At 35.1% G+C, this 23,806-nt stretch overlaps 1 protein-coding gene across 1 annotated transcript; it reads right to left on the bottom strand.

Moving 5' to 3' along the window:
* Positions 1-15,450: 15,450 nt before the first annotated feature.
* On the bottom strand, positions 15,451-18,868 carry LOC109155322 (bifunctional epoxide hydrolase 2-like). The gene is made up of 3 exons (XM_019303010.1): positions 18,363-18,868; positions 16,654-16,892; positions 15,451-16,051 (listed from the first exon to the last, which is right to left on the bottom strand). Exons 1-3 carry the CDS (start codon positions 18,828-18,830, stop codon positions 15,802-15,804), a joined length of 957 nt encoding a protein of 318 aa, XP_019158555.1. The 5' UTR covers positions 18,831-18,868; the 3' UTR covers positions 15,451-15,801.
* Positions 18,869-23,806: the final 4,938 nt, after the last annotated feature.

Genomic DNA, 23,806 nt, shown 5'->3' with positions numbered 1-23,806 from the left:
CATAACGACCCCGAGTGTCCGAGCCTCAAGAACCCGCGAGTCCTAGTCTGAAACGACACGTAGCTGAGCCACAAGGACCCGACCACTTCACAACTTCTGCCTGGCGGAGCTCTCGGCGGGGCTTGGGATGGCCCGCCTTCTAGCTCCGTCATTCCGCGGCTCAAGGCCACGGCCTTCACCAAGGGCCGCGCCTACTCACGGGGCTGGCCAACGGCTCCTGCTTAGAGCCGTTGGCTAGGCCCGTGAGACTATTTGGTGCACACTGCCTTGTGCACCAGATGATTTCTTTCACCAGCAAAAATTATTTCAGGCATTCTAACACTTCCAAAACCTCAAAAACTCATCATAGATCAACAATAGACCACTTAATAGCTCAAACACTTCAATAAACTAGCATTTCTACCACAAAAATAGACTTCACAGAGTCTAAAATAGCTTTGGGAGTCCATGGGGTTATACCTTTGTAGATTCCTCCTTTGAGCTGGGATTCCACCTTCTTCCTGATTGCTGTAATTTGGGGCAAACAAATAATACCCGGAGTATTCGGGTTGTCGAACCACAGAGAGGTGGTGTACTAATCACTAGCTACTAGGTTACTCGTATGAAACTAGTCCGAACAAAACTTGAAGGTTGATTAATTGCATAAAATAACAAGCAGAATAAAATAAGTAGCAAGGTTTTGTAGACAATAGAGCAAAATAGGATTCTTGGGATCACAATGTTTAATCACCTAGTGCCAATTAACGTTTGTAATATTTGGTTTGGAATTAAGATTTGTATGGGAATGCAAAGTGGAATCGAATTACTCCCGTAATCTCTATTCCTAGTGAATTTCCACTCCCATGGCTTAAACACCCAATAAGATCAAAGATCAGCATTCAATTATTCCTAATTACTACCATCTCCCGATGAGCAATAATCTAGAATAAACTTCCCCTAATAAGTTCCCCTTTCCCAAGGACCAACCATTAGGTGCAATCGTGTGTGCCCTAATTTATGCCCCAACTCCCATTGGTGACACAAACATGACTGTGAAGCTAGTAATTTAGGCCTTTAACTACCAACAACAACTGATTAAAACAAGATTGCAACACAAATCATAAAACCAAACATAAATATATTAAGAAATTAACGAACTAGGCACATAGGTTCATAAACGAATTCACCCAAAAATTCCTAAAGAATTTAGCCGAGCATGGCTAAATTATACATAGCAAATATGAATAAAGGATTACAAATCATCAGAAGAGTACAAGAATTAACCAAGCGATTCTCCCAAATCTCCCTGGCTTCCTCCTTGCTTCCAAAGACGACTTGAGCCTCTTGATTTCTCTCTTTCTTGTCTACAAAGAACTCTAAAAATCTCTCGGTGTGTTTTTTTAGGGTTGAGGAAGGAGGGATTTTATAGTAGGTATAAAGTTGAGACGAAATAGGAATCTGGTACAAAATTGGACTCAAATATCTCGTGACTTCGTGCTGCGCCCGACGCGTCGAGCCAATTCTCCACGTGTCGAGACCTGCTGCGCCCGACGCGTCGAGCCAATTCTCCACGCGTCGAGACCTGCTGGTCTAGATCATAAACCTTTCTGGAAATTCTCGACGCGTCGAGTCCTCTGGGTCCCGAACTTGTCCAAAATTGCTCCAAACTCATCCTTGAACTTCCCTTGCTCATAGAATTGACCTACAATGGTTCAAAAACACTAACAAACACCGTAAAACATTCAAAACAAGTGCGAACCATAATTAAATGATAATAGCAAGGAAAACATGTATTAAATAAGCAAAATGAAAGAGCTTAATTACTGTGATGATTCAAAATAACCATAAAAACAAGAATAGATGTGCTAACATCACCCCCTCACACTTAAGCTTTTGCTTGTCCTCAAGCAAAACTAAGGAATAAAATCACAAGTCAAAACATACAAATTACTCATGCTCTCTCTTGCACAACCTTTCAAACCACCAACCAACTTGCTACAAAACAACAAGCTTCAAGAATCAAATTAGTTTGGCACATAAGAGACCCATTTCCAAGCCAATAACCAAGCTCCAAGAATTGAAAGCATGTGAGGATCAAGTGTGCACAAATACTCAGTTGAGATTATGCAAGACACGGTTCATGAATGAGATCCCATAGGCTTGCCTTTCATACTCCCCTAGATCAAATCTAAGAATGCATGCTAAGATCAAATAGGACTTTATTTAGCTTGTAATGGGGCTACGGGTGATGGCTAACAAAGAAGTGGTATGGAAAAATTAATCAAAAAGAGAGAATGTCACAATTTATCTAAACTTTTCAAAATTTGGAAGAGATGAGATAATCATAATTCCAAGGAGCAAATTTCTTTTAAGAACTTAGCATCTCTTTGGTAAAGTGGGGATCCAAACTCAAAAACTTTCAATCTTTTTTTTTTTTTCTCATTCTTTTCTTTGTCTTTGGATTTCTTTTGGATTCAGCAAGATAATTTTGATCCTTGAAATCCGCGCAATTGATATTAGGAAAAGAGATCTCGCCCTTGTATTGAATTTTGCCCAGCTGCGCCACTTTAAGCGTCTGTTTTTTTTATCCGCGCCACTTTAGGCGTCTGTTTTTATCCCAGAAACAGACGCATATCATGCACCGTGAGGGTTGTGGAGTAGGTGGTGTGCATCTTTGATAAGTAGCTTGACTCATGTTGGCACAAAATCCTTGAGTAGATTGTTGAGGGATATGGTTGATGGGGTTGAGCATGTAACAATTTTCCACAAAGTGATTCCCACCACAAAATGCGCACCATTGGGGTTGTGATGTTTGATATGAACTTTCTTGATAATATCCTTGACTAGAGTTGACAAAATTTGAGAAAGGGAATTGTTGTTCCATTCCTCCATATTTTCGATTCATATTCCAACTCATCTCATAACCTTGTGAAGGAGGGTAAAACGGTGGCATGGTTCCTTGGAATGCATATCTATCCATAAACTAAATCACACTCAAAACAATGAACTTGTTATGGGTTAGCAAAACAAAATAAAATAAAATAAATAAAAATGGACTAGTCTCCTAGAATAAAGATTTCACTAATGTTAATACTGGAAACGCCACTTCCCCGGCAACGGCGCCAATTTAATGCGTAGTATATTTGCAAACAAATAATTCTCGGAGTACGAGTTATCGATCCACAGGGAAGTGGTTGTATCAAGCACTAGTTACTATCTTATTCATTAGAGCTAATCCTAACAATTACTTAGATGATTGATTGGCATAAAATAAATAAAATAAAACAGAGGTTCAGGATTTTGGAAACAATTAGAGAGAAGTTGAGATTCATGGGATTCAAGTATTTAATCACCTAGTGCCAATTATCGTTTGCAATATTTAGTTTGGAATTAAGATTTGTGTGGGAATGCAAAGTGGAATCGAATTACTCCCGTAATCTCTATTCCTAGTGAATTTCCACTCCCATGGCTTAAACACCCAATAAGATCAAAGTTCAGCATTCAATTATTCCTAATTACTACCATCTCCCGATGAGCAATAATCTAGAATAAACTTCCCCTAATAAGTTCCCCTTTCCCAAGGACCAACCATTAGGTGCAATCGTGTGTGCCCTAATTTATGCCCCAACTCCCATTGGTGACACAAACATGGCTATGAAGCTAGTAACTATGGCCATTAATTACAAGCATCAAACAATATTATCACGATTGCAACACAAGTATTAAACCCAAATAATAATATTTTAAAGAAACTGAGAGCTCAGGCACATAGGTTCATAAACACTTTTACCCAAGAATCTCTAAAGAATTTAGCCAAGCATGACTAAATTATACATAGCAATATAAATAAAGAATTACAAATCATCAAAAGAGTACAAGAATTAACCAGACGATTTTCCCAAATCTCCCTAGTCTTCTTCTTGCTTTCCAAGACAACTTGTGGCTCTTGATTTCTCTCCTTCTTGTCTCCAAGAATCTCTGAATTCTCTCTGTGCCCCGGTCTCCCTTCTTAGGGTTGAGGAAGGAGGGATTTTATAGTGGGTACAAAGTTGAGATGAAATAGGAATCTTGTACCAAATTGGACTCAAATTCTAATTCCTATATTTAAATAAAGAAATTGTCGTCTTTAATGATATTTAGAATTTGGAAGATTCCTTGAATTGCTAACTTTTAATATGGAGATATGAGCCTTGAAATCCGCGCAATTGATATTAGGAAAAGAGATCTCGCCCTTGTATTGAATTTTGCCCAGCTGCGCCACTTTAAGCGTCTGTTTTTATCCCAGAAACAGACGCATATTCGACGCGTCGAGAATTTTCTCGACGCGTCGAGACTTCCTGTGCGCGAATTAATTAGCTACTGGAAAATTTTGACGTGTCGAGCCCTTGGCTCGACGCGTCGAGTCCACTGGGCCCCGAACTCATCCAAAATTGCTCCAAACTCATCCTTGAACTCCCCTTGGTCATATCTTTGACCTAAAATGGTTCAAAAACACTAACAAACACCGTAAAATATTCAAAACAAGTGCGAACCAAAATTAAATGATAATAGCAAGGAAAACATGTACTAAATAAGCAAAATTAAAGAGCTTAATTACTGTGATGATTCAAAATAACCATAAAAACAAGCACATATGTGATAACATCACCCCCTCACACTTAAGCTTTTGCTTGTCCTCAAGCAAAACTAAGGAATAAAATCACAAGTCAAAACATACAAATTACTCATGCTCTCTCTTGCACAACATTTCAAACCACCAACCCACTTGCTACAAAACAACAAGCTTCAAGAATCAAATTAGTTTGGCACATAAGAGACCCATTTCCAAGCCAATAACCAAGCACCAAGAATTTAAAGCATGTGAGGATCAAATGTGCACAAATACTCAGTTGAGATTATGCAAGATACGGTTCATGAATGAGATCCCTTAGGCTTGCCTTTCATACTCCCCTAGATCAAATCTAAGAATGCATGCTAAGATCAAATAGGACTTTATTTAGCTTGTAATAGGGCTACGGGTGATGGCTAACAAAGAAGTGGTATGGAAAAATTAATCAAAAAAGAGAGAATGTCACAATTTATCTAAACTTTTCAAAATTTGGAAGAGATGAGATAATCATAATTCCAAGGAGCAAATTTCTTTTAAGAACTTAGCATCTCTTTGGTAAAGTGGGGATCCAAACTCAAAAACTTTCAATCTTTTTTTTTTTTTTTTCTCATTCTTTTCTTTGTCTTTGGATTTCTTTTGGATTCAGCAAGATAATTTTGATCCAAACTTTCATGACCTCCACACTTGAACATTTGTAACACTAGCTGCTTTTTTTTTTTTTTTTTTTTTTTTTTTCGTAGCACAACTCCATAAAAACTCTTCTTACGGAAAAGATAAAGATAAAAGTTTCATTCTCTCAAGGGTGGAAGGGAAATATTTGGCCACGGGCTAAGGGTTATAATAATGGGGTAAATCAAAGAAAAACAATCACAAAGAGGGGATAAGTGCTTAGCACTTATTTGAACAAACAAAAGGCACAATGGGGATACGAAGGATAAAATATATATAGGGACAGGTTTAAAGGGTATGGATAAACAAAAATGGCCTAAATCACTTCAAAACATGCAAAACTTAGACATCACTTAGGGAGTAATGAGGCAAATTCTAGCAAAACACCCATGACCGGAATCTCACATAAGCCTTCACTAGCAATGCAAAACACAAGATCAAGAACTAATCCAATTATTAAGTGGTTAACAAAGCTATTGGCAAGAGAATAGATCAAATATGTGTTACACCTCAAATCATCCATCACAAATTGAGATGCAGCAAGCACCACTAAAACAAACCACAAACCAACAAGAGAGAATAATTGTAACTGCATGCTAAGACAAGTAACTTATTCACCAAAAATAGCATGAGTCATCCAAGCAAAAGCAAAAATTTTTAAAATTTTAGAAATATCCCCAAATTAATGATTCCTCCCCCCACACTTAAAACTTTGCATCGTCCCTGGTGCAAGAGAAAAGAGAAAAACTATAAAACAAAAATAATCACGAACTAGAAAGCAATAAAACTAAATAAAACGAATCTAGAAAGCAATAAAATTAAACTAGAAAGCAATAAATATGAAAGAAATAAAAGATAACATGGGGTGCCTCCCATGAAGCGCTAAGTTTAACGTCGCTAGCTCGACCTAACCTGGTTATGGAGTGCTCATCCTGGTTGATCCGCGAGTTTGATCTCATCACCCCATAGACTCTTCAAATGCAAATACTCATCATGGGTCACCTTGAGAGTAGGGTCGATGTGCAAAATTGACTTGCACTCAATGATTTTTGGCTCATCAAGAACATTAAATTCCACCTTTTCCTCCCCAAAGTCAAAAATCATGGACCCTTTCCTTGCATCAATCATTGCTCCAATAGTGGCTAGGAAGGGTCTCCCCAAAATGAGTGGAACGTCTAAGTTCCTTTGGACATCTATCACAATAAAATCACAAGGCACAAAATACTTGTCCACACGAACTGGGACATCTTCAAGGATTCCAATAGGCTTTACGATGGATCTATCCGCCATTTCTAAGGTGAATTGGATTGGTTTTGGTTCTCCCAACCCTAACCCTTGACAAAGCGTAAGAGGCATAACACTCACACTGGCTCCTAAATCACAAAGGGATCCCTTTAAAGGTCGGCCTCCAATCACACAAGGAATTGTGAACTTCCCCGGATCTCTATGCTTAGGTATATTCCTCCCAATTCCCGGGGTCAACGCTTGATACTCTTGTGCCACAGCTACCATCTCTCGTTCCCCATATTTCTTTTTCTTAGCTAGAATCTCTTTCAAAAATTTTCCATAAGAGGGAACTTGTGAAAGCAAATCAAGTAAGGGAACTGAAACTTTCAAACTCTCAACAATCTCCAAAAACTTTTTCCACCTACTTTCTTTTGTTGTTTCACGATTTTGAGGAAAAGGCAATGGGGGTACGTACCTTCTCACAGGTTTCTCTACTTCCTTTTGAACTTGTGGATTATTTTGCACAGCAATTGGCTCATCTTCTATACCACCAAGTATCTCTTCAATCTTCTCCTCAACTGTCTTTTTAGGAATTGATGGCTTTGATTGGAAGAGGTTGCTCTTCAAGTACTTTGCCACTCCTTGTAACAATTGCATTTACATGCTCCCTTGGATTTTCAGGCATAGCTGGCAACTTCCCTGTGACTTTAGTACTTGATATAGAAGGTTGATTTGCTAATTGCCTTTCAACCATATTTTGGCGAGCTTCCATTTTATCCATCCTTTCTGTAATCTCTAACTGACCTTTCATCAATTTTTCCAACAAAACTTCCGTATTCGATTGTGGTGGGGCCTCTGAAACGGGAAATTTAGATTGAACTTGAGTACCTTGATAACCCAGAGGACCTCTATTAACAAAGTGTTGAGGGTTGGCATCTCCCACTGGGTTGCTCCATGAAAAGCCGGGATGGTTCCTTGAATTATTAGGATGGTAGGTCCCTTGAGGTTGGTAAGACTGTTGATGAGGCCTATTATATCCCAACATATTAACTTGCTCCATAGAGGTTTGGGAGTTTAACTCGTCGATACAATCCCCTGAATTGTGATTTTGGCTGGTGATTTGGGCAAGTTTTTGAACCAAGGAGACCACATTATCCAACTTTGTTGACAAATCGGCTAATTGCCCCGCATCATGAATTCCTCCTACAAGCTTTTGTGGAGACCTCTCCGTGTACCAAGTAGATCCATTCATAGCAATTTTCTCCAATAGTTCCTCGGCTTGTGTTGGCTCTAGAATCGTGAACGAACCACCCGAAGAAGCATCCACCAAAATCCTAGAATTATCAAGCAATCCTTCATAGAAAGACATCATCAAATCCCAAATTTGAAATCCATGGTGTGGACATTGCCTCTTCAATTCCTTAAATCTCTCCCAAGACTCAGTGAGGGACTCAGTTGCCAGTTGCTTAAAGTTTTGAATTGCCCTTCTCATCCTTTGAGTTTTGGAGATAGGATAGAACTTCTTCAACAATTCTCCATGTAATTTGTCCCAAGTGTCAAAATGGTTATCTGGATGTGAGGATAACCAATCTTCAGCCCTGTCCTTCAGTGTAAAGGGAAAAGGCCTAAGTCTGACGGCATCTTGAGTGACTCCATTTATCTTGAAAGTGCCACAAAGTCGTAGGAACTTGGTGGCGTGAGCATTGGGATCTTCCGTGGGCATCCCTCCAAATCGATCTGCCGCAGCCATGCTGAGTATGGCCGGATTGATCGCAAAGTTATTGGCCTCCACATTTGGAATATTGATGCTACCATGCTCCTCAACATCCGGAGCAAGGTAGTCAGACATTGATCTCCCTCCAGCTTGGTTTTCTTGTACCTGTGCCATCCTAGTTTGTTTCCTAAGAAACTTGACTCTTTTCTCAATCTCAAGATTCAAAGGTAATAATCCTTCTTTCCCACGAGATCGTGTATGCATAAAAAGCCAAGTTCTTAGATTCAAAGCAAAATCACACTCAAGAACAAGGAACTTGTTATGGATTAGCAAATAAATAAAATAAATAAATAAATAAATAAATAAATGAACTAGACTCCTAAAGTAAGACTTTCACTAATGTCAGTACGTAACGCCACCTCCCCGGCAACGGCGCCAATTTGATTGCTGTAATTTGGGGCAAACAAATAATACCCGGAGTATTCGGATTGTCGAACCACAAAGAGGTGGTGTACTAATCACTAGCTACTAGGTTACTCGTATGAAACTAGTCCGAACAAAACTTGAAGGTTGATTAATTGCATAAAATAACAAGCAGAATAAAATAAGTAGCAAGGTTTTGTAGACAATAGAGCAAAATAGGATTCTTGGGATCACAATGTTTAATCACCTAGTGCCAATTAACGTTTGTAATATTTGGTTTGGAATTAAGATTTGTATGGGAATGCAAAGTGGAATCGAATTACTCCCGTAATCTCTATTCCTAGTGAATTTCCACTCCCATGGCTTAAACACCCAATAAGATCAAAGATCAGCATTCAATTATTCCTAATTACTACCATCTCCCGATGAGCAATAATCTAGAATAAACTTCCCCTAATAAGTTCCCCTTTCCCAAGGACCAACCATTAGGTGCAATCGTGTGTGCCCTAATTTATGCCCCAACTCCCATTGGTGACACAAACATGACTGTGAAGCTAGTAATTTAGGCCTTTAACTACCAACAACAACTGATTAAAACAAGATTGCAACACAAATCATAAAACCAAACATAAATATATTAAGAAATTAACGAACTAGGCACATAGGTTCATAAACGAATTCACCCAAAAATTCCTAAAGAATTTAGCCGAGCATGGCTAAATTATACATAGCAAATATGAATAAAGGATTACAAATCATCAGAAGAGTACAAGAATTAACCAAGCGATTCTCCCAAATCTCCCTGGCTTCCTCCTTGCTTCCAAAGACGACTTGAGCCTCTTGATTTCTCTCTTTCTTGTCTACAAAGAACTCTAAAAATCTCTCGGTGTGTTTTTTTAGGGTTGAGGAAGGAGGGATTTTATAGTAGGTATAAAGTTGAGACGAAATAGGAATCTGGTACAAAATTGGACTCAAATTGGACTCAAATATCTCGCGACTTCGTGCTGCGCCCGACGCGTCGAGCCAATTCTCCACGTGTCGAAACCTGCTGCGCCCGACGCGTCGAGCCAATTCTCCACGCGTCGAGACCTGCTGGTCTCGATCATAAACCTTTATGGAAATTCTCGACGCGTCGAGTCCTCTGGGTCCCGAACTTGTCCAAAATTGCTCCAAACTCATCCTTGAACTTCCCTTGCTCATAGAATTGACCTACAATGGTTCAAAAACACTAACAAACACCGTAAAACATTCAAAACAAGTGCGAACCATAATTAAATGATAATAGCAAGTAAAACATGTATTAAATAAGCAAAATGAAAGAGCTTAATTACTGTGATGATTCAAAATAACCATAAAAATAAGAACAGATGTGCTAACATCACTTCCCAAGCTAGCTACACCCTCCACCACCTCCTAAACATCTCAAACAAACCATACAAAGCTTAAGTCTAGAACCTCAGAGAGGGAGAAGAGCTAGGAGAAATGAAAGGCTAGGATTGAATGGAGAAGGATGGTGAAAACTTACTGTGTTGCCTCTTGATCTTGCAGAGCTCAAAATGTGGGAAGCAAGGAGTGGAATCAAGAGGCAAATGTCTAGAAGAGTTCTTATTTATAGAGGCACAAAACCCTAGGATGATCTCTCATGATTGGTGGAGGGCAAAGATGTAAAGTTTGGCTAAAAGTTTGCATCAGACAAAGTTTGGATGACTTGTGGTACACCATGCTTCATGAACCAAGGCTAGAATCAAGTTTTAAAATAGCTTGGGGTTGAAAATGAATTCTCCAAAAATGACTTCTAGATAAACACTTGTTTTAGGCTTCTCAGATTTCTCCCGGTTTCACTCAAAATTGTTTTTCAGTTCAAAACTTGGTACGCAATGTACCCGAAAATCTAGGATTTTAGATTTAAATCATGTCTTGGTGTTGAATTTATTTTTAAAATGGCTCAAATAATTTATTCAAACACCGATTTCATCGCAAAAATTTTTATAGAGTGAAAAATGGCTATTTTGAAATTTCTTAAAATCAAATTTATAAAATTAAATTTTGGGTTGTCACAATAATAATAATAATAATAATAATAATAATAATAATAATAATAATAATAATAATAATAATAATAATAATAATAATAATAATAATAATTAAGGGAAATGTTACGTTCTCCCACTTGGCGCAAACATGGAACCCAAAGAACAAGATTACACCAACCATAATGATATGTCCTCATTAGCGCGAGTATTACCCATTATGATCAAATGCAAATTGCCGTACTTAATTAGGTAACCAAACTTAATGAAAAAAACCATATGTTCATTTCAAGTCCACTGAAGTATATTTTCTTATTGAGATAAAACTGAAAAGTGTACACACTCAAAGAAAATATCCGAAGTGCAAAAGAATTTCATTAAACTGAAATGAATGTATGTACAAATTTACAAAGTGGACGAAAGTCCCATTTTATGAACCAGATCCTTGAATTTCAATGGAGGCATGCCTTTAGTCAATGGATCTGCTAACATCAACTTAGTATTAATGTGTTCAATGAATATAACTTTATTCATGACACGCTCCATAATGGCTAAGAACTTGATGTCGATGTGCTTACTTCGACTCCCACTTTTGTCATTCTTAGCTAGGAAGACTGCAGCTAAGTTGTCACAGTAGACTTTCAATGGCTCAAATATAGAATCCACAATTCTAAGCCCGAAGATGAAATTCTTGAGCCATACACCTTGCGAAGTGATCTCGAAACAGGAAACGAACTCGGCTTCGATGGTAGAAGTAGTTATTAAGGATTGTTTAACACTTTTCCATTAGATATCCCCACCGGCCATTATAAAGACATACCCCGAAGTTGATCTCCGAGAATCAACACAGCCAGTGAAATCCGCATCAGAATAACCAACAACATCCATGATGTCCGTATGCCTAAAACCCAACTTGAAGTCTTTGGTACCTTTTAGATACCTCATAACTCTCTTCACAGCTCCCCAGTGGTCCATGCCTGGATTATGCAAGTACCGCACCAAAACTATAGATTATGCAATCAAAATAAAACTAGGCAGAGATTAACTTGGCTCAGATACCAAATGTAACCACATAATCCACGTTGAATCAATTAATACGCGATAATAAAGGATAAACTCACTAACCTCCAGCCATAGTTTGCATTTTTTATTGCCTGAATCCGTTGTCTGTTGAACAGGAGTTCCTCGAGCTGCTGTGAAATCACTGTAAACTAGAAAAGCGTTTCTCTCACTTATCTCAGTTACTCGAGATGGTGTATGAGTCGTCAACTGAGCAGTGAGAGGACTTAGGAGTCTAAATACCTACATCCCATCAATGTAGGCAACCAATTACCTAATGCCGACTAAGTTCTAATACTTATTAATCCTTATAGTTTGCACCACATAAATTACTTATTATTATTATTATTATTATTATTATTATTATTATTATTATTATTATAATCCTAATAATAATAATAATGATTAAGAGAAACATTACATGCCCCTCCATAATATGTCAATAATCAATGTCACTCCTGAATTATTAGTAAATTTTCAAAACAGTACATATATTGCCCCTACCGCAGTATAAATGTTGCCCCTCAAATTTTCCTCCCGTACGGTACGGGAGAGGCAATAATAAATGTTGCAAAAATCCCGCCTAGGCGCTGGCCGGCGGCCTAGCGTATCACCATAATTGGTGGTCTAGGCGGCCGATTAGGCCGCCTAAGCGTTGCATAGGCCGGCTAGGCACTGACCGCCTAGGCCGCCTAGGCACTGACTAAGTTTCCTAGTCGGTCGATTATGCTATTGTTTCCTTTTTTTAAAATGGGTTATTTCATTCAAAACGACATCATTTTGACCAAAATAACCATAAATTTTCAAACTCTATATGTTTTTAGGCTAATATTTAGTATTTTAGTATTAACTATTAAAGTATTAAATAATTTATAATTATCAAGTCTTTTAAAAAAAATTATACAAATTTTAGAAAAGGGAAAATTGCATCTTTAGTCCCTGAGTTATAACCAAGTTCCGACTCAGTCCCTAAGTTATGACCATATTCAAGTTTAGTCCCTCAGTTATGAGCGAAGTGGCGAGTTTGGTCCCTAGCGTTAATATTCCGTCTGCAGCTAACGGAAAACTTAAAAACAATTTAATAATAGAGGGGTAAAATAGGAATTTCAAATTATAATCACCTTCTTTTGTTGAAACTCATTGCGCAACAGTCATTCTTTAATTTTTATACATACAATCGAAGGTCTTTTTCTTCTCAAGCCCTGAAATCTCAAATTCGTCCACTTCCAAGCTACAAAATTCATAGGTAAGTTGTTTCTCTATTTTATATGTTTAAATAAATAATCAATATTCCCGTATTGATGAACTGATTTAGCCATTAATTATATGATGTCATCTCTTAGTTGTGGTACTTCATCTTTCTCTCAATTTGTGGATAATTTTCGATGTAGATGTGATGATTTATTACCCATCAAAATGTCATGGAGTTAATCGAGGGAAAAGATACCAAGCTTGTCCATGTTATGGAGCAATTTTTTGTATTTGTCAAAAAATTGTAATTTAAGTTGTTTTTTATAAATAGAATATAAATATTGAAATTTGATTTTTTAAAAAAACGAGAGAGGGTTTCTTCTCTGATTATATAAGCAACTTAGGGCTTTTGTCGATTTGGGAAAAGTATTTTGGCTAAGTTTACAAGTTTTACTAAGTAATTTACATCTTTACCCCCTGGAATTAACTTTGTCAACACACCACTAGCGTCAGGGACCAAACTCGTCACTTCTCTCATAACTGAGGGACTAAAAATGGATACGGTAATAACACAGGGACTGAGTCGTCACTACGGTTATAATTCAGGGACTAAAAATGGATACGGTAATAACACAGGGACTGAGTCGTCACTACGGTTATAACTCAGGGACCAAACTCTCCATTTTCCCTTTAAAAAATAAAAAATAAAATAAAAATACTCGACCGCCTAGGCGCCGATTAATCCCCTTATCAAGCCTTTAAAAAAAATTATACAAATTTTTAAAAAAATAAAAAATAAAATAAAAATACACAACCGCCTAGGCATCGATTGATACCCGCCTAGACGGCCTAGGCGCTAGGCGACCCCCGAGCGTCCGATGTGCGTCTAGCGATTTTTTTCAACAATGGGAAATACATGTACCGTTTTAAAAATTAAGGGTCAACATTTATACCACTAATAATTCAGGAGTGACATTGATAATTGACATATTATAGATGGATATAAATTACAATTTTCAATTTTTAATTTTTGGTATTTAATAGAGGAGGGAATTTTCCATAAGCATTAATATTTATTATTCATAAGCATGAAGTCGATTACAGATGAAAGAAGAACAAAAAACTACTTCAGAATACAAAAGCTAGCTGCTACCTACAAAACATCAAAAGGAAACCAATAGGAACCAACTAAGCTGAGCCGGACAAAGAGGGAAATTAAAATCGTTGTTTTTTAATTTAAACTTTTTTCCTTTTCAAAAAAATTTAAACTTTTTTCAAAGACAACAGTCATGATCCATCAATTATTTTTTGTGTGTTTTCTTTAAACGAAATTTCATATTTTATAAACAGACAATAGTATTTCAAAGATAACAGTTTTAAAAAATTATTGTAATGTATTTGAGTGTGATTTTTATCCAAAACAACGGTTTTGATCCCTCCATTGTTTTTGGTGTGTTGACTTTATGTGAAATTTGATGTTTTGTAAATAGAGGACACTTCAATTGCAACCATTTTAAAAAAGTGTTGCCTTTGACCATATATTTTTTTCAAAGACAACGCCCGCGATCCATCCGTTGTTTTAAAGTGTGTTGTCTTTAATTAAAGTTTGACATTTTATAAATTGACAAAATCTCAACGTTGTCTTTGAGCTTACTTTTTTTCCCAAGTCAACAATTTTAATTCATCAGTTTTTTGACGAAGTCATTTTGTATGTAATCAGCAATTACCTAATTTACCAAACATCTTTCTACCATCAGCTAATGCTATTAAGAGTCAAACCCACTAAACCAATCATCTAACAACTATTTACCAAACACCGTACTTCATAATTTACAAAAAAAAAAATATTATTATAAACTCTTTACATTTTATTACAATATAAAATCGAGTATGGAGATCGAGAAGAGAAAAATTGAATCCACCCCACCAACATCGATGGTAGGCAAAGCTACTGAGCTAAAGTCAAAACAGCTGCGTGAACTTGAGACATTATATTATGCTGAGAAGAGAAGAGAAGAGAAGAAAAGAGCGCATGTGAGAAGAGTAAAAGCTGGCACGTTCTACAATGGAAATATGACTTTAACTTCTCCTGTTTTTAACTGCTCTGCATGTGTAGGAGCACAGAACGTTAGTTGGAACAACTTATGACTATGGACACTTGTCAACCTACAAGTCTACAAATTAAAAGGTTGATGACTAATCAATTTTTCTCAGCTCAGAAACAACAACACTGTACTGAATTCACTTTAAATTAATTGTTAATTTAATGAGCACTAAGGTTGTCAGCTTGTCATGATAACATGCAACATTTATGCATGGCTCCCATGCAATGAAGAACACTATTAAATCTTTTTTTAGGTTTAATATTGAAGTGATGGATTTAGCTTTTAATGTTAGAGATTAAATACATATATGATAACGTGGGGTGTGGTTGAGTGAAAGTGACTTATTCATTCTTAATAAAATATCAAAAGTTGAATCATTGGTTTTGAGTATGGAGCAGCGCAGCCTTAAATCAATAAATAAGTTATCTACTAAATTTATACTAGGGGAATTAAAATGTTATTTCCCCAAAGAAAAAGAAAAGTGTGACAATGATTACTGAGCTGCAAAAAGAAGTCTAAATTGAAAAGCAGAAACATACTTCACGTTCTACTGGTTCATTCAATAGAATGAAGCAACATACCCATACACAAACACACACACATATATATTTCTAATCAGGTGAAACCAACATTAACTTGCGAACTGTGAATTGTGAAAGATTACACTGTTACGATTCAATCATATCTGAGTGTGGTATAATCTTTTATAAGTTCGCAGTTTGCATGTTAAGGTTGATTCTCACGACCATTATTGCAGCTCATACGCTACTATAGGAAAGGATGGAATTGAATTTGTCAGGAGAAGTTGTTGATGAAATGATGGATGTGATGGTTGACCTCCTCTGGTCTTTCTTGGTTGAGAAAATGGCCACCTCCTTCTATCACAACAATTTCTTCTAGCAAAGGCACATCTTTCTTGAACCCACCCCCATGTACATATTCTTTGATTCCTGGTGTGGTGTACACCATATCCATATCCCCAACCATGAACTTCACTGGAACTTTCACTTCTATCCCTGTCCACGCTGCTGTTAACTCCCAGTTCCTACAACCATCCACAATTTCATTCAGCTCAGCTCAGACAATTATATCATTTTTTTTGTTTTCTATTTCTTGTATTATATGTATACGAAGTATAAAAGAAATATAAATATTATAACTGTTGGGCTGAGGTCGATAAAGGGTAAGTCTTAGGGAATTGTTGGACAGAAGCCAGTGAAGAATAAGTCTAGCGTCTTACCTCTAAAAAATGTGAGGCGACAGCGATCTATAAGGAAATAAAGTTGCTCTTTTGCTACTAACTATAACGTTTTATCATAGCAGTAAGAGCTTGATCCTAACAAGTGATATCAGAGTCAAGTCAAGGAGAATCCCAGCAAAAGTAAAAGATGTGCAGTTAAAACGGGCACGTGCTAAAGGGGAAATTGTTGGGTGGTGGTTGATAAAGGGTCAAGTCCACCAATTGATGCCTAGGGATTAATGTTGGGTGCATGGAGGCTGGTGAAAGGTCTAAGTCCAGCAAAGACCCTACCTCTCGAAAATGCACCCCGGTACATAAGAAAATAAAGTTACGCATTCGCTACTAGTTAGCTATAGCTTTTGATGACTTAGTGGTAAAGATTTGATCTTAACAATAGCTATACTTACAAATTTATTGAGCGATAATAGTTCAATCCGCCGGTAAAGCCCTTGAGGTCATACTTGGAAGCGTAGTACTTGAGGTCTTGTTCGGATAACCAAGACGGTAATTTAGGCTGATCGGTGGAAATGCCAAAGGGATTTTCCTTTGGTAAGCATGGAGGCCCTGCTTTTCGATCGGTGAATATTTTCCTCAAAACTTTTTCACTGCCGTGTATGGCGATATCAGATTCAATCCTGCCTTCTTCCTGCAGCAACGTACCAAACATAATTAAGGCTAAGGGTGACATTAATAATAATAATCAATCCTTCAGTGTACAAACTTTTATGACGACTTTAAAGACTGTTTTAGGGGCAGGTTATGTTTGGTTGATAGGATGGAACATAATTAACATAGTTATGGTAAACAGTTGGATCAGCAACATTAATATAAACATAAAAATATGTTTGCACATTGGTAAAGATTGGCGGTGCTTTTACTTCTGTGCACCTAACCCTATGGGGCATTGTTTAGTTTAAAATAGTAAGACTTGTTAATCATATTTTACGTCACATTAATCAGAAAATTATCTTTTTCTTTGCTCGGCTAAAAGTTTAAAAATTACATTTTTTGTTTGGTTATTTTACTGAAAGTAAACATATTATTGTAATAATAATTAGTGTGGTGTTGGTAGTCATGGTAATTGTTGTGGTGTGGGGGTGGTGATGGTGATGAGAGACCGAAAATAAAAAATTCAGAAAATATTTTTTGACTAAAATTTTACGAAAATATTTTTTTTGTTGACTAGAATAAACATTTGTCTTTGACTTTGTTTTTTTTTTTTTTTTTTTTACATAAATAGGGAAATACGAAAAAAATTGAAAATGACTTCTCATAGTCATTTTACTAGTTTTCAAAAATGGACCGTAAATTAGATCAGTAATTCAAACAAAATAAACATATACGCGTACTTTAATATGACTTTTACAAAATATAACATTGAGACAATACAAGGTATCCTGACATACTCTAATTATAAGAGACACCTTTAAGCCTGCACCATATTAAAACTAATCTCTGATACAAAAAGGAGTTTGAACTCCTAACCTTTCTTAAGGGACTAGAATACACGGCCATTCATACCAATCAAGCTGGTTATCTTATTTTATTTTTATGTGTCTAATTCTATTAATAAAATTTAATTGAAATTATTTATCATTTAATTTTCATAATATTAAATTTAATATTTATATATATAACTTTTATATTTAGAAACTATAATATAAGAAAATACTTAAAATTTTAGTCAAAATAGGGTACCTTGATTAACTGTATTATGGGAGGAGAAATTTAATTAAGGGTTAATTTTATTTTTTGGTCCAAAATTTATATGTGACAATTCACTTTTAATCATTTTTTTTTTCAGAATATTTCTTTTGATTCTAGTAGTATTAGGGCATGACAACTTTTGGTCATCCATCAACAAAACTGTTTAAATTCTATAAAATCTAAAAGCATTTAGGTATTCAATATGATTTTTTTATATAAAAATATAACGAGTCAACCTACTTGGTATAAAAAAATCAAAATGTCAACAATTTTATTGACGAAAAACCAAAAATGATCAATGTCACAATAATACTAGAATCATAGAAGATTGATGTTCTGAAAAAAGACTAAGTGGACAAACACCTATAAATCTAGAACTAAAAATGGAATTAAGTCTTAAATTAATTACCTGAAATCTGCAGATGTAGTAATCGTCTCCAAAGAAAGCCCTCATGGCCTCAACCGGCTTCATCGTGGGATGGCGGGGGCGGAACGGCACCGAGATATCCACAAACGCCTTCACCAAATCGGGGCGAAACATGCAGAAATACCAACCGATAATGGCGCCCCAATCATGAGCCACCAAGAACACTTTATCCACCCCAAGGGACTGAACCAGCGCCACGAGGTCTCCCACCACGTGGAGGCACGTGTAGCTGGAGGGCTGCAGGGAGGGGGCATCCGTCTCGCCGTAGCCGCGGAGATCCGGCGCCACGGCGCGGTAGCCCAGGCCGGCAAAGAACTGCAACTGGTGGCGCCAGGTGTACCACAGCTCCGGGAAGCCGTGGAGGAAGAGAATGACGGGGCCTTGCCCCTTCTCCGCCACGTGCATGTTGATTCCGTTAACTTTCACGGTTTTGTGCTCGATGCCTTCCATCTTAGATGAGCTAGATATCTGTATGAGATGTAGGATCGAGCTTTGTTATATACTAGTAATACTACTTTAATTTAATTTGCTAACTGTGTTGGACGATTATTGCAATACTTTCATTTAATGCACTACTGCCAAAATTAAAACTGCGTGAAGCATGTTCTCGTTAATTGTATGTGACCAACAAGGATGGATTATTTTTATTGTGAGTTTCTCAAAAAGTACTCATATTAAGAATGTGAGAGTGGAATAAAAGTTAGGAATAGGAAATAAGGGTATATATATTTAAGTAGTATTTTTCATTATTTCAATTTAAAGCCGGTGGGCATAATTCTGTAAATAATAATAACAATAATAATAAAATTCGCTGATTAATCATTTTTTTTAATTAAAATATTTCAGTTCAGTTAATGGTTAAGGATTTTTAAGAATTTTAGTTTATAATTAATTGGGTTCAATTCGAACATGTCGGTTAACTGAATTAACAGATCAGTTTACTGAATTATATGTGTGTGTATATATATTATGGATCATATGCGAATGTTTCTTTAGGTAAAAAATAAGGTTTAATCTCATACAATGATCCAGTCAAGAATCAAGATCAAGGGTCAAGAATGAAGACAATTAAAAAAACGAGGTGGCATTATGGTAAATATGTGTAAATTAGTTCAGATGTGCTTTGTATCCAAGGGTAGATTTTCCTTCTTCGTATGCATATTTTCCCTTCTTCAAGTCCATGTGTTTTGTCTTAGTGCATAGTTTTTCCTTATCTTACTGCTTTTAAGTTTTAAGTGAACCATTTTGGCCTTCAAGTGCACATTTCTTTGCGTTTAAGTAGACATTTTTGTGCATTCAAGTGAATATTTATGGGGTCAATGTTTATTATCTGCCTTCTTTTCAATAAAGTATAAGTAAATTTCTAATGAAATTTGTGAGATTTACAAATGATTTGTATGGGTAATTGCTTCAGTAACACTTAAGTTGAATAACTTCCATTTTTATACCATAAATTGCATCGATTGCACATCTTTTTGCCTTCGAGTGTAGAATTTGGCTTTCATGTGCACAATTTTGTGCATTTAAGTGCAAATAATGGGTCAATATTTGTTATATCTTTAGTATTCTTTTCAACAACGTATAACTAACTTATGATCTGTATGAGGTGTAGTGTTTATACTACTTTAGATCTAGCTTTGTTATATACTACTCCCTCCGTTCCATTTGATGTGTCTGGTTCAATTAACGAGCAAGTTATTTTTAATTCAATTTTTTATAATGTTAAATTTAGAATTAAATTAGTATACAAAATTTATATATTTAGAAACTACACTAAAATTACTATTAAATATAAAAAATCAAATTTAAAAATGAGTAAAAAATACTAAAAAAATAAACAAAGAAGAAAGAATTCGTTTGACCAATGAATAGTAAGTAGGACGGAATGAATGAGTACTTTAATTTGCTAACTGTCATGAACGATTATTGCAATACTTTCATTTAATGCATGCACTACTGTCAAAATCAAAACTGCGTGAAGCATGTTCTTGTTATAAATTGTGTGCCAAATGAGGATAGATTATTTTTATGGTGAGTCTCCAAAAAAGTACGCATTAAGAATGTGAGGGTTGGAATACAAGTTAAGAGTAAGAAATGATGGTTTACATATCTGAATAATATTTTCCGTTACTTAAATTTAAGGGTGTGTATAATTCTGTAAAAAAAAAAAAAAAAAATTGATTAACCAACTGAACCAATAAAATTCACAGGTTAACCATTTTTTAATCAAAATATTTCAGGTTGGATAACGGTTAAAATTTTAGTTTACGGTTAATTTGGTTCGAAATTGAATTACATGTGTATGTATATGTTTTAATTTTTTATAATTCATAAGTAATGCTATTAGATTAGTTTTTCAAAATTTATCAATTATGTATTGATGTAATGACTATTATGTCGTGCTGAATTATAAATTTACAAATTTTATGTATAATTTAAGAATTTTTAAATTTAACTAAAATATTTCTACTAATCTGTTAACTGACCTATTAACCCAAAAAAAAAATTAAAAAATTCCGTTTGATTAATTTAAAAATAAGAATTTCAATTTGGTTAATGGTTAAAGTATTTAGAAATTTGATTAATTATGTTCGGTTATTAACTGAATTAACCAAATAAACACCCCTACTTAAATTACTTGTATATGTAAGCCTTGTATGAGATCATCTTTAAGGATATAGACATGTAATTTTTTTTATTTAAAATATAATGATTCTTTATAGACTCGTAAAAAGTATTATATTTTAATTAGAAATATCACATGTCTCACACAAAATTTATTCTAAGACCTAGATATATATAATGTTGGGGTCCGAAGAGGACATTCGGATTTGAGTATGACCCCTTATCTCGACCACGGTGACCATGTTCATCGGCCTTGACCCACCTCATAGTTGAGACCTTGGTCAATGGCATAGTTTTTCAATTGTTATACCATAGACCAGGATCCACCTTACAAGAAACAAAAACCTAGTACTAGTCAAATGTCTAACTATCAAAAAAAATTAGTAAATATGGTTAATTTGTGTCTTCTTCTAAAATGATTTTTTTTTTTACCATTGACAAAAACTATGAACCAATTCAACATTGGCCATAACTTTCGGGACAGCGGTGGTGGTCTACCCATTCAAGATTTATGCTCAAATATTGTAGTGTTCAATATTCTCGTCCACAATAGTTATGTTGGTCGATAATTGCATCTAATATGTTTCTAAATCTCGATTTTGGTTTGAAGAGATTTTACCTACCGAAAATCATCTTATACTGATCAAAAACATTGGTCAAAAAATACCAATGTTCTAGCAGTGACAACTTTTATCTTCATCTTTTTGATACCATGAAATTTAATATATGATATTAGAAAAACAAAATGGAAAGACGTATTCTGAAAAATTAGGTGGTTGATATTTAAGTCTAAATCTATAATACAAAATAAGTTAAGGTTGTTCGGGTGGGGTATTCCATATATTGACCTAAACAACTCATTTAAAAGGTTTGTTTTCATTTGTCAAACTGGCTGTCTTCATTTACTCCACTCATTCATTTCTCCATAATGCCCAAACTAAGCTAGGTTGTTACACTTGACAGTTCACATTGTTTTTCATTTGTAAAAAGATTCTAATGCCGTCCAAACAAGCCAATTCAAAATTTTCTTCTCCGGCCGGGAGACGAAGATACCTTCTAGACTATGTTCTTTAAAAAAAAAATATTATTTTAAATAATTAATTTTTTAAAAATATTTTAAATTTTGATGACCTGTTAAAAAATGGAAAAACATGCAGATTGGACGAATGACATAAAATGAGTTAGTTTGGGGATTCAATTGTAACTTTTTTAGGTTCAGTGTTTTAATTGCATTATCCTGTGCACTTAGATGACATATTTGACCATTATTCCTTTTTTTATATAAATAAAATCAATTAATATTGATTGAAGTTTTCTAAAATACCTGGCTTTTCTCTGTATACTTTCTAAAAAAAAAAAAATTAAAATATTTTAGTCATACCAACTATATTATATTTAAAACAAAAAAGTGGGATGACAAAATTGTCCTATTTCATTTTTTAGAAAGAAAATGTTATATTAAAAGTTATTATAGAAGTTTGCGAAACCACTTTTTTTGTTGGTTAAATATTATTATACTCTTCTAAGTTGGTCTTGTGTAAAAGTGTCTCATGCTAAACAGGTAATACTATTTAAGAAAAATGTGATATTTTCTTTTATAAATCAACAAATATTTCATTTTCATTAAAAATGTTACAATTTTGGTAATACTTTTCAAGGAACAAATGATTAATATTTTTCACTAAAAATGTGATACTCGTTAATTTATATATAAAAGTATTATATTTTAGCTAAAAAAAAACTTATATATTTAAAATTTGTCTCATATAAGAGTATGATACCGTCTCACATATATTTTTTGTGTATTCTTCTTAGAGTAAATACCCAAAATAGTCCATCGACTATAGTTAAATTCACAAATTGGTCCTCGACTTTCGATTTCAACCAATTAAGTCATTAACTTTGTAATTTTAACACAATTTGGTCCTCTGTCTATTTGACCGTTTGTTGACTGTGATTTTTGATGATATATATGTAATTTCATGGTCCATCGTCGATTTTTTAATGTTCTGGTTGCATTTCCAGACTGCACTGTTACATTTGAATCCACTGCCGAAAGCAATCTACCAAATCCGGTCGCCTTTCTTCATCCTCCCTTGGATTCAATGTAGTTGAGTTCGTACCAAAGCGAAGAAGACGACGTGTTTCCGAACCAGTGCAACGTCATCTTGGAGGCCTCCACGTGCTCCGACGAGAGCTGAAGGTTCTTATGGAGATCGTCGATCACGGTCAACAAACGGTCAAATAGATGGAGGACCAAATCGTGTCAAAATTACAAAGTTAAGGACTTAATTGGTTGAAATTGAAAATCGAGGACCAATTTGTGAATTTAGCTATAGTCGAAGGACCATTTTGGTATTTACTCTTCTTCTTATTATATTGGGATATCCAACAAAAATTATATCATCTGATCTCATTCAAATATTCAATAAATTAATAGGTCCATTATTACAAAGAAATATTCTTTAAATAAAAAAATTTAAAATAATGAAATGTTTATTGCAAAATTGAGAATATATTATTTAGTCAATGTATTAAATATATTCTTTTAAATTTGTTTTTCTAGTTAAAAAAAAAAAAAAACATTTTTTTCTACACAAATTATTTACCCCGTTATCTTATTTTTTGTGTCTAATTCGATTATGATGCTTAACTCAAAGTATTTATTCCTAAAAAAAATAAACTCAAAGTATTTACAATAAAAAATTCTAAGGTCTTCTGTCATTCTGAGAGTTTTATTTTGGCGAGGTGGGAGGGGTTCTATTTTTCTGTAGGGGGAACTGGCACGCCGGTAATGGGAT

This window comes from Ipomoea nil, unplaced genomic scaffold (assembly GCF_001879475.1).
Source record: "Ipomoea nil cultivar Tokyo-kokei standard unplaced genomic scaffold, Asagao_1.1 scaffold2701, whole genome shotgun sequence".
NCBI classification, from domain to species: domain Eukaryota; kingdom Viridiplantae; phylum Streptophyta; class Magnoliopsida; order Solanales; family Convolvulaceae; genus Ipomoea; species Ipomoea nil.
Note: the sequence above shows the minus strand (reverse complement) of the source record. Positions and strands in the feature narration are given on the sequence as shown.

Excerpts from the sequence above, each read along its gene's own strand:
- LOC109155322 (XM_019303010.1), bottom strand. The coding sequence starts at position 18,830 with ATGGAAGGCATCGAGCACAAAACCGTGAAAGTTAACGGAATCAACATG. Across the intron at positions 16,893-18,362 it reads ACTACATCTGCAGATTTCAG|GAAGAAGGCAGGATTGAATC; the intron begins GTAATTAATTTA and ends ACGTTGCTGCAG. Across the intron at positions 16,052-16,653 it reads TATTATCGCTCAATAAATTT|GAACTGGGAGTTAACAGCAG; the intron begins GTAAGTATAGCT and ends GGATGGTTGTAG.